We start from the raw sequence: 10,950 nt of genomic DNA on the forward strand, positions 1-10,950 counted from the left end.
ATATGCAGTTCCATAATTTAGTAAAAAAATTTTTCTAGTTCTTACACTACCATTTAGTATAACATCATTTTGTGGGGGGGGGGCATAAAGAGCATCCTCACTTGCTTGTGCATTGCTATCCAAACAATATGAGTACCATGTCCCAAAGAAGAGATTGTTTTAGAGGAGTATCAAAAATGTATTGTTGATAATAAGATTATGGTAAGAATTCCTATTATAAGTTCTCATTTTATGAAAGACCGTGTCTATGTGTTAATTTGTCATTTTTTATTTCTATAAGGCAAAACCAGATGTGCTCTCATTTTAATTTCTTTATGGAAGAAAAGAAAAAGAATAGTGATAACACTCATTTTATTTTGTTTTGTTTTGTTCCACTTTGTTTCACTCTCCTTATTTGTAATGGAGCCAGTGTTAGATCCCAGACAGCCTGATCCCACAGTCCATCTTCATAGTCAATTTGTTGCTTTCAATAGTTTGATTTTACTTAGAACCTATAGACTTTGAAAATCACGCCTTTTTGTTTGGATAAGTCAACACTGTACCGTTTCTTCAGCAATGTTCTCCTTTGTTTCTTATGTTGTGGAAAGATAGCTATTTCCATTGTCTTCATAAGCATCTCTTTGTCTTTCATTCAAAAACTTGAAATTTACACTATAAAGTGAATTAACCTTTGGTATTCTGTTTGCGAATGCATCTGTAAAAGAATATGCAGGAAACAGTTTATTATTAATATCACCAGGATATACTGGCCCATTATTCTACCATTTTAGGAGGCAGCATAGCATACTTCTCTCAGCATCTGGAATCACATGACTTAATTTCTGATTTTGGCTTTTTCACTTACTAGCTTTATAATAATGGACACATTACTTCTTTAAATCCTGGTTCCTTCATTTATAATGTTCATGGTAGTATCTCTCATAAGATTCTTATAAGGATTAAATCCATTCTCTTACACTATAAAATTTTAAACTTTAGCCAGTTTTATTCTGTACTCACTCTCCTCCCTTGAAATCTGCTCTCAAAGTCTCCTACAGTTGTTTATTATTGCATACTACAGACCCGGTGCATGAAATTTGTGCGGGGGGGAGGGGAGGGTCCTTCAGCAAGGCCTGCACTCTCGCAATCTGGGACCCCTTGCAGGGATTGGGCCTAAACTGGCAGTCAGACAACCCTCTTGCAATCCAGGACCGCTGGCTCTTAACCGCTGGCCTGCCTGCCTGCCTGCCTACATGGTCACCCCTAACCACTCAGACTGCCTGCCTCATAGCTCTTAACCACTCGCCTGCCTGCCTCATCTCCCCTAACCCCTCTGCCTGCCTGCCTGCCTGCCCCTAACCCTAACTGCTCGCCTGCCTGCCTGGTTGCCCCTAACCTCTCTGCCTGCCTGCCTGATCACCCCTAACCGCCTCTGCCTGCCTGCCTAATAGCCCCTAACTGCCTCTGCCTCGGCCCCCGCCTGCCACTGCAGCTGCCTCTGCCTTGGCCCCCTCTGCCGCGGCTTTGTCTGGAAGGTCGTCCGGAATGATGTCCGGAAGGTCATTTGGCTGTCCAGTCTAATTAGCATATTATGCTTTTATTATTATAAATTGTAGTTTCCTAGAACTACCATCATTCAGTGAAAACAGCTCTTCCAGTTAGCAGACTGTGAGTTGTCTTTAGCTCTTCTGAAGCTTCTTTCTCTGTCAGAAATCTGTACAGAGCAGAATTTCAATAAAACTCCATATGGTTACATCTGTAAAAACACTTGACATGCTAAAAGGTGGATACTTTTTAAATGCATTTTTCATTATTCTTTTAAAAGTATTCCATTTACAATCCTTGAATTGTGTTCAAAATAATTTTTATCACTTTTCTCTGTTTAGAAAAGAGATCTAACATCTCTAAAGAAATGAGTTTAGAATGGAGTAAGTTTTGTTTTTTTAATAAACTGATATATATATATATATATATGTATGTATATATCTTAGGGCTTATACGTATAGTATATATTAAATATAAATAAAAAGAAGAAGGTAAGACTTATAGTTCTGAGGTGGCAGACATGTATAAAGAAGAATGTAGATGTTCAAAGGTGTTATATTAGCAGGACCAAATAGAACTCAATGTGATACACAGAAGGAATGAGAAATTGTTTTTTATTCTTGCTGTCATAGTTGGAACTCTGCAGTGAATAATCATTTCAGAAACATAAACTTACCTAAGGATAGCAAAGCCATTCAATCGCCAGATAATTGTACATTTTCACGCTCAGGAAGCAGTGGTAGCTTCTGGTAATATTTTTATTATTATTTTGGTTGTTTTTCATCAGCTCTGTCATGGACTTGCTCATTATTCAGACTTTTGAATGTTATTGCAGAGGAGTTTTCGTAAGAAGGTTGATCTATCATGTAGCTGCAATGCAGTATTTTCAATCTCAGTATGACATTAAAGATGAAATATTTTATATTGCCTGTGTCTAGGATACTGTTAGAAATGAAACATTAAGAAAAGCCAAGAGAATATTTTGATCTGTTGTTATGCTTATGTGTCCTTCTTTAGTTTCTAGGATAGGAGCTTTATCTTCTTAATCTTTTTATCCCTAACACCTAGCAAATTGATACATGCTAGATGGTGAGTAAAGGCTTTTTAGAAGAATAAAGTAACAACATAATGATTTAAAAAGTTGTGATATTATATATATGTATGTGTGTGTGTGTGTGTAGTGTGTGTAGCAGCAATGAAAATAATGAAATCTCACCATTTGCAACAACATGGATGGATCTAGAGAGTATTATGCTAAGTGAAATAAGCCAGTCAGAGAAAGACAAATACCATATGGTTTTACTTCTATGTAGAATCTAAAACAAAACAAAATAAACAAATAAAACAAAAACAGTCATGGCAAGAGACCAAAGCAATGCTTACCAGAAGGAAGGAGTGGAGGGATGGGTGAAAAGGAGAAGGGGAATATAATTAATAATATTGTGATAAGTTTACAGGGTGATAGATGATTACTATAATTAGTGTGGTGACTGAGCCAAACCAGCTAGGGCTTTGTTTCTAAATTTAATAGAAATTACAGAAAAGTGAGTTTAAACTGAACAGAATTTTGAACCACTGATGAGGCTAAAATGACAAAAATATTTTGCTGCTCAGAAGACACAGATTTCTAATGAAGGTTGCCAAGACACCTTACAAGGAAACTAAAATCATTTCTTCTCCCACCCTACCAACTCCTTAATTTCTTGTCCACTCAGTGGTCCTGTCTTGGGGGGTCCTGTGACTACCTAACTAGTTCAGTGGCTCCCTAGAAGAACTCAGTGACTCAATATAAAGTTGTATTCACAGCTAAGATTTATTACAGCAAAGGATATAGTCCAGGGGCAGCAAGAAAAGGGGAGCCATCACGAAAGAGGTCATGTACAGGCTCCCAAGTAATCCCTCTTTCTCTGTAAGAGTACAGATGTACTTTTATCTGTACCTGTGAATTTCAGAGGTACTTGTAAGATGTCTCTTCCCAAGGAAGTTGGCTTGAGTTTTAGAGTTCATAGTTTTCAAAGGGCTGGTCACATAGGCAGCACATACTTGCTTTGTGACCAGTCGTAGTGTAAATCCATGTCAGATACCAGGTGCACATCCGGAATCTTCATGTTTACTTTAAATATGCTGTCATCCTGGTTTATCTTGGTTCATGGCTTCAGGTATATGGAATAGATAGCATCATTACCCAATAACTATGTGAATGTCTTAATTCACATTCTTACATTTCCCACCTGAATTAATGCATCTGCATGTAACTGACTCAGTTATTTGTTCTTTGTCTTTGCCTTCCACAGCTCTCTGTCATTCATTCTCTCTAGTGCAGCCAATTTTACTTCCCTACCCAATTCTCCTTCCTTTTAAATTAAAGAAAGGGGAGATGTTTTTATGTTAAGAAGACATAAGAGAGGATAGAGAAGAACTGACAGTTACCTATGATCTTGTTATGAGATAGGAAAGTGTTGATTTTTCTAACAAATTTACACTCAAAAATTAGTAATTTCTTTGCCTATTGGACTAGTTAAGAGATTTACTTAAGGTACCTTTTTTATTGCAATGTCATATTTCTATAGATTAAAGCTATGGTAGTATTTGAGCAGGTGTTTCCAGAGATAGAATTCATTTAGAATGTTTTTATGCTAAAGTAAGGTTTAGTGAGGAGCTGCTTGAGAACAGTAAGTAAAATCTATAGTTTTTTTCATGAATGAGATATTAGATGGTGATTAAGGTAAATAGTCTCCTGAAAGAGGTTATCTATGTAAATAATGTCTGTGTTAAGCTATTTTAATACAGAATTACTGGGAATTATGGCCTTTGTCATTTATTTTCTGTGTATTCCCTGAAATCTTAATCTTTCCCGCTATATTTATATTTGAACAAGTAATTACTGATGCAAATAGGATTATAACTTGTAGGAGACAATAAACAGCCTGAGCAGATGGCCTCTTACAGAGCACATCTTGTTTCTGCATAAGCATTCTGAAGATATTTTTAGGCAATGGGAAAAGTTTTCTCTTTTAAGAAGCTTGCTTTTGTTTTCTTTGAAGTGTTTGTAACTGTTAAAGCCTTAATAAATGTTTCAGTCAATAGTAAGCAATTGTAGCAATTTTGTCAGAAAGAATTATATGAAATATTCCCTTGAAAAAACTTAAATATAATATAGGCACCCTTTTTTAAACTTTTGTGTGAAATATAACACACAGTAAGTGTATGAAACATAAAAATATGTTATAATATGCATAACTAACAAGAACTATAATGAATCTATTTTATTTTAGAATCCCACCCACCTCCATTTCACTATACATAAATCTGACAAAGTTTTTATCCAGAACATGTGAAGAACTCTTTAAAACTCAATAATAATGTTACAACTGAACCAAGTTTTAAAATGGGCAAAAAATTTGCACAAAAGACAGTACAGGAAAATGACCATTTAGCATATTAAAAATATGTTTGGTCATTAGGAAAATGCAATGGTGAAATCTCACCATGCAGTTACATTTAAAATATTAATAATGCTAAATGTTGACAAGGATTTGAATAACCATGAATGCACATATATTGTTGGTGGGAATGTAAAATTGTACATGCACTTTTTAAAACAAATTGGCAGTTTCTTTAAAATATTAGTTATACACTGCCATTCGATAGGGCAATTCTACTTGCACACAAATATTTATAGCAGCTTTATTCTTTATAGCTCAAAGCTGGAAACAGTCCAGAATTCCATTCACAGTGGTGTGGATAAATAAAATTGTATTTTATCATGCAGTGACATACTACTCACCAATAACAAAGAATGAACTACTTATATACACAATAATATGTATGAATCTAAAAGGTATGCCTGTTGAAAGAAACCAGACACAAAAGGATATATTCAGTATGATTCCATTGATATGAAACTCCTCAAAATACAAATCTAAGATATAGTGGAAGGGAAGAAAATTGGTAGTTGCCTGTAGATGGGAAGATTTTCTGGGAAGGAGCACCTATGAATCTTTTCGAGGAGATAGAAATGTTCTATATATTGATGATGATGGAGGCCACCCAAGTATCTCAGTTTTAAAATTCAACAAAATTTATCCTTACAATGAATGTATTTTATTTTATGTTAAAAATACCTCGATGAAGTTGAGGTGGGAAATTCCTTTTTGTTAGCAGGAAAAAAAATCCTTTATAATTCACATATACGTCCTCTGATGATTAAGAATTTATCTAACTAGTTATAAACTTAGTAGCTTGCTTTTAGCATTTTGATATGATCTCTTTAACTTCATTACTTATTTCATATTACAAAAGAGAGGGTGAAAAGTCTGTGCTAATATTATGATCAAACATGTAAAAATATCAAATGAATGTCATTGGACAAAATTAATTTATGATTGGAGCACAATTTCAAGTTTTATACAGCATACATCACATTGTTATTACGATGATATTACCATTATGTAGTGCTTGAAGATATATATAGCTTTCATAAATATTTGATCCTTATAGTAAGTCGTGACATGGATAGGCAGGTATCATTATTCTCTTTTACACATGAGCACATAGGCTCTGTGAGGTTATTATAATTCGCTGAAGATCACTTAGCTGACAAGTGCTAGAGAATCTGGGATTCAAAGTAAGGGCTTCTGGCTTCTAATTCTCTCTTCAATATGATACACTTCCCTTTAAAACATACTTTTGTTGGCTAGTCTGTCTGTCTCCACCCCTCCCTTAAACAAAAGACCTGTAACTTTATTGACATGTATTCTTGATAAAATTAGAATTTTTCAGGATGAAGTTTTTTTTAAGTCCTCACCTAAGGATATGTTTTTATTGATTTTTAGAAAGAGAAGAAGGGAGAGGAGAGAGAGAGAGATATCAAGGCATCATTCGGTTGCCTCCCATACAACCCGAAAGCTAGGTATGTGCCTTGACCATGTGCCCTGACCGGAAATCAAACCCACAACCTCTTGGTGTAGGGGACAACGCTCCAACCAACTGAGGCACCCGGCCAGGGCTCAGGATGAAGTTTTAAATATTGGTTCACTATATTGCATTATTAACTAACAATAATCCTGGGCATTCATGAAGGGACCAAAAAGTAATTATATGCCCAGGAAATAAACTTTGAATATACTTTCAGTTCCACAAAATAATTTGAAAAGTTGTCAAGAAATTATGTAATTTAACTAGTTTTCAGAATCTGTTTAACATACTAATTTAATTCATTATGGTAATTTTCAGACTAAATAAACTTGAAGATACTATCATACTAATTAAAGGAAAGATTGAAGAAGTTCATCTTCCTGTAGAAAAAGTGGATGTTATTATATCTGAGTGGATGGTAAGTATTGGTAGAAAAAGTGCTTTTATTGGTTTAAAAAAACCCAGTAAGATAGCAGTTTTCTGCATTTAATTTTATTTGATAAATGGCAGAATGGTGGCATTATTTTAAAAGCAGCTGTAATTTTTCTGTGGTACAGTGGGGCCTTGACTTACGAGTTTAATTCGTTCCTTGACGGAGCTCGTAACTCAAATTACTCATATGTCAAATCAAAAAGGGAACGAGTGAGACACGTGATGCTGGGCTGATGTTGTGGCGTTCACTGTGACGTTCGCTGCGCCAACTAACAGTGGGGTATCTGAAGCTGGCTTGTAAGGCTTGTAACAATTTTAGCTCGCAACTCAAAGCAAAAAATCGGCCGAGAGACGGCTCGTATCTCGAAAAACTCGTTAGTTGGGACACTCGTAAGTCAAGGCCCCACTGTACTTGATTCTGAAATAGCCCTTATTAACTGGCCATTCATAATCTTTTTTGAAAAAGCATAAATCAACTTTTTTTTTTTTTTACTTTTAAAGTCATAATAAAGAATTACTGTATTATTTTTCTATTTTCTAAGTTTTAGAGACCTAAATATGTTTGTGTAAAAGACTCCAAAGACTAGTAAGGACTTATTAGTATTGTTTTATCAAAATTAACATGATGTTGCTTTTATTGCTATCATACTGAATGTCCTGTCTTTCTGATTTGTTAGACCATACTATCAATGTCTTCTGTTGCATAAAGTAGAATTTATTGGCATTATTAAAATAATAGAATTAAGGTACACTATATAACTTTATAATTTACTTTGGAAATAAGTCAAAGCAGAATATTTATTTTTAAATGTGTAAAGTAAAACTAATGTTATTTGACAACTGATTTGACTTATTGATATGCCAATTCGACAAAGATAAGGCATATAGTATTTCTACATAGATAAAATTTTAATCATTTAGACAGTTTTAAGCTTTTGTAAAAAACCATATTTGAGCCCTAGCCAGTTTGGCTCAGTGGATAGAGCATTGGCCTGCAGACTGAAGGGTCCCAGATTCAGTTCTGGACAAGGGCACATGCCTAGGTTGCAGGCTTGATCCCCAGTAGGGGGGTGCAGGAGGCAGCCAATCAATGATTCTCTCTCATCATTGATGTTTTTCTCTCCTCTCTCTCCCTCTCCCCTCCTCTCTGAAATCAATAAAAGAAATATATTTAGAAAAAACAAAACAACCCTAGCTGGTTTGGTTCAGTGGATAAAAGCGTTGGCCTGCGGACTGAAGGGTCCCAGATTCAGTTCTGGACAAGGGCACATGCCTAGGTTGCAGGCTTGATCCCCAGTAGGGGGGTGCAGGAGGCAGCCAATCAATGATTCTCTCTCATCATTGATGTTTCTATCCCTCTCCCTTCCTCTCTAAGATCAATAAAAATATATTTTTAAAAAAAGACGCACACACAAAAAAACAACAACTGTATTTGATACATGTATTTTCATTAAATGAATTTATCAAAAAAATTAAAAATAATCTGTTTTATTTTATAATTATGGATAAGGGACCTGCGGACTCAGTCTCCTCTCTCCTGCCCATCCTCCCCCGCCCCCCCAAAAAATTACACCACCATCTACTGCCAGCACTACCACCAAGAAGCCATTCCTCATCACCGCTGAAAATTTTGAATAAACATAATTTTAGCCGAATAGCTGGAGTTTCAGGGAGATTTTGAAATGTTCAGATTTAATGTAGTGTTAAGTTCCAATCTGGAGCCAGTGACAGTCATCATTGCTACTCTTTTGTACATGAAACAGTGTGTTAATTTTTTAATGCCTCTTAACCTCCTTTATAGTTTCTAATGTTTTGACTTTCTGGGCTGCACTCTGGATAATTTTTTTTCATTTCAGTCCACCAATTTACTAATTCTTTCTGAAGTTATTTCTTTTTTTCTTTTTTAAAAAATATTTTATTGATTTCAGAGAGGAAGGGAGAGTGAGAGAGAGAGAGAAACATCAATGATGAGAGAGAATCATTGATTGGCTGCCTTCTGCACTCCCCCCACTGGGGGTTGAGCCCTCAACCTGGGCATGTGCCCTTGTCTGGAATCGAACCCGGGACCCTTCAGTCCACAGGCTGACACTCTATCCACTGACACAAACCAGCTAGGGCTCTAAAGTTATTTCTAATAATTAGTTAAACTCATCCATTGAGTTTTTTATTTCAATTTTGTTTTAGGATTTTTTTTTTTTGGTTCTTTTAAAACTTTGCACGCTTATTATTATCTTCAAGCTTCTTTTCATTTAATGAATCATAACATACTTATTTTACATTTTGTGTTTTTGATTGCAGTATTGGATATAGGGCTGCTTTTGCTATTGTTTCTGTTGCCCCTCACTCATGGTGCTTTGTTCTTGTGTATTTTGAGTGTTTAGTACTCTTTAATGTTATGCTATATATTTTCCAAGGAAATTATCTGTGGAAAATTTTTTGATGCCTGGGTTTTACCTTAAATGATTTGCACTTTTTTCCCCCCGTATTGCCATGTACCTGGGATAATGATATAATGAAGGCAAAGCCATTGCATTTAATTTTAATATTATAAAAACAGTTGACTAAGGAACATTTTTAATGTAAAAAAATATAGAATGAATGTTTCACTGAACTTCATGCACCCATCATCTAACTTATCAGCATTTGCCCTTTTTTTTTTTTTATCTGTCTCCATGCTATTACCCTTTTCTTGCTATCTCTAACCGATAAGGACTTTTAAAATATATATATTCCTTATGCCATTGTGAAGCCTAACAAAATTATCAGTGTAGCCACAATTCCATGTTACATGAAAAATTCCTTAATATCTAGATCTGTGTTCACATTTCCCTGATTGTTTCATGAATTTTATTTTGTTTTTACACTTCATTTTTTTGAATCAGGATCTGAGTTAGGTCCACATATTGCATTTGGTTATCTGTTTTATAAATTTTTATTTCAATTAAGCTTTTATTTGAGATAATTATAGATTATCACATGCAATTATAAGAAATAATACAGAGATCACTTATACTCTTTACTTGTTTCTGTCAATGAGAATATCTTGAAAAACTATTACACAGTAGAGCAACCAGGATCTTAATATTGATACCATTGAGATACAGAACAATTCCATCCCTATAAGGATCCCACCTGTTGTCCTTTTATGGCCACACCACCTACCTCTTCCAGTTCTCACCTTCATCTCTGGCAACCAGTAATATGTTCTCAATTTCTATAATTTTGTCACTTCAAGAATGTGGTACAAAAGGAATCATGTATTATGTGAACTTTTGGGATTGGCTTTTTAAAATTAATATAATTCCTTGGAGATTCATCCAAATTATGGTACCTATCAATAGTATGTTCCTTATTTCTGAGTAGTATTCCATGATATGGATGCACCATGGCTTAACCATTTGACTTTTGAAGGATATCCAGTTTGGGGTTTTGTCTCCTGTTTTCCTATGTTCATTCACTAGGTTTAGCAAATGCTTTCAAGGTGAAAGCCAGCTTACTGATGCATCTAACAAGATGTTCTTTTTATTTCTTCTATCATATTTGTTATACTTAGAGGATCATTAGCTCCTGAAATGCATTGTTGCTGGAAATGGAATGAGATCTTGTTCTTAAATTCTGAAGCAGACTCTTAATGTTGTTCATCTTTTCTGTAGCCTCAAAAGTATATAATTTATAAGCATTATAGAATCACTTTGTTATATATGGGTACCTTAATATCATTTTCTTTAATAAAGTGCTATCTAATAATGTAATTGTATTTTTAAGAGAATATCCGGTTATAATTAATGCTTTTTATCAACCACCGTGGGGGTTGGGAATCCTACCTAATAAAGAGGGAATATGCTAATTGACCTATGCCATTGCAAAGGTGGCGCCCACAGTCAATAAGGAGGGAATATGCTAATTGACTGCCCCGCTCTCAAAGATGGCAGTGCCCACAGCTACAAGATGGCTGGCAGGGGAGGGCAGTTGTGGGCGATCAGGCCAGCAGGGGAGGGCAGTTAGGGGTGACCAGGCCAGCAGGGGAGGCAGTTGGGGGTGACCAGGCCTGCAGGGGAGGGCAGTTGGGGGCGACCA

General features: G+C 35.4%; 1 protein-coding gene across 4 annotated transcripts in view; it reads left to right on the top strand.

Annotated features, from left to right (window-relative positions):
* PRMT3 (protein arginine methyltransferase 3) overlaps window positions 1–10,950 on the top strand; it is a 97,735-nt gene that overhangs the window by 22,069 nt on the left and 64,716 nt on the right. For all 4 annotated transcript variants that reach the window (XM_005869402.2, XM_014542236.1, XM_014542238.1 and 1 more), the window contains one exon: window positions 6,760–6,859. In XM_005869402.2, the coding sequence (XP_005869464.1) occupies window positions 6,760–6,859 (100 nt within the window). The remainder of the gene's footprint in view (window positions 1–6,759; window positions 6,860–10,950) is intronic.

The sequence above is a fragment of the Myotis brandtii genome, unplaced genomic scaffold, assembly GCF_000412655.1.
Source record: "Myotis brandtii unplaced genomic scaffold, ASM41265v1 scaffold293, whole genome shotgun sequence".
NCBI classification, from domain to species: domain Eukaryota; kingdom Metazoa; phylum Chordata; class Mammalia; order Chiroptera; family Vespertilionidae; genus Myotis; species Myotis brandtii.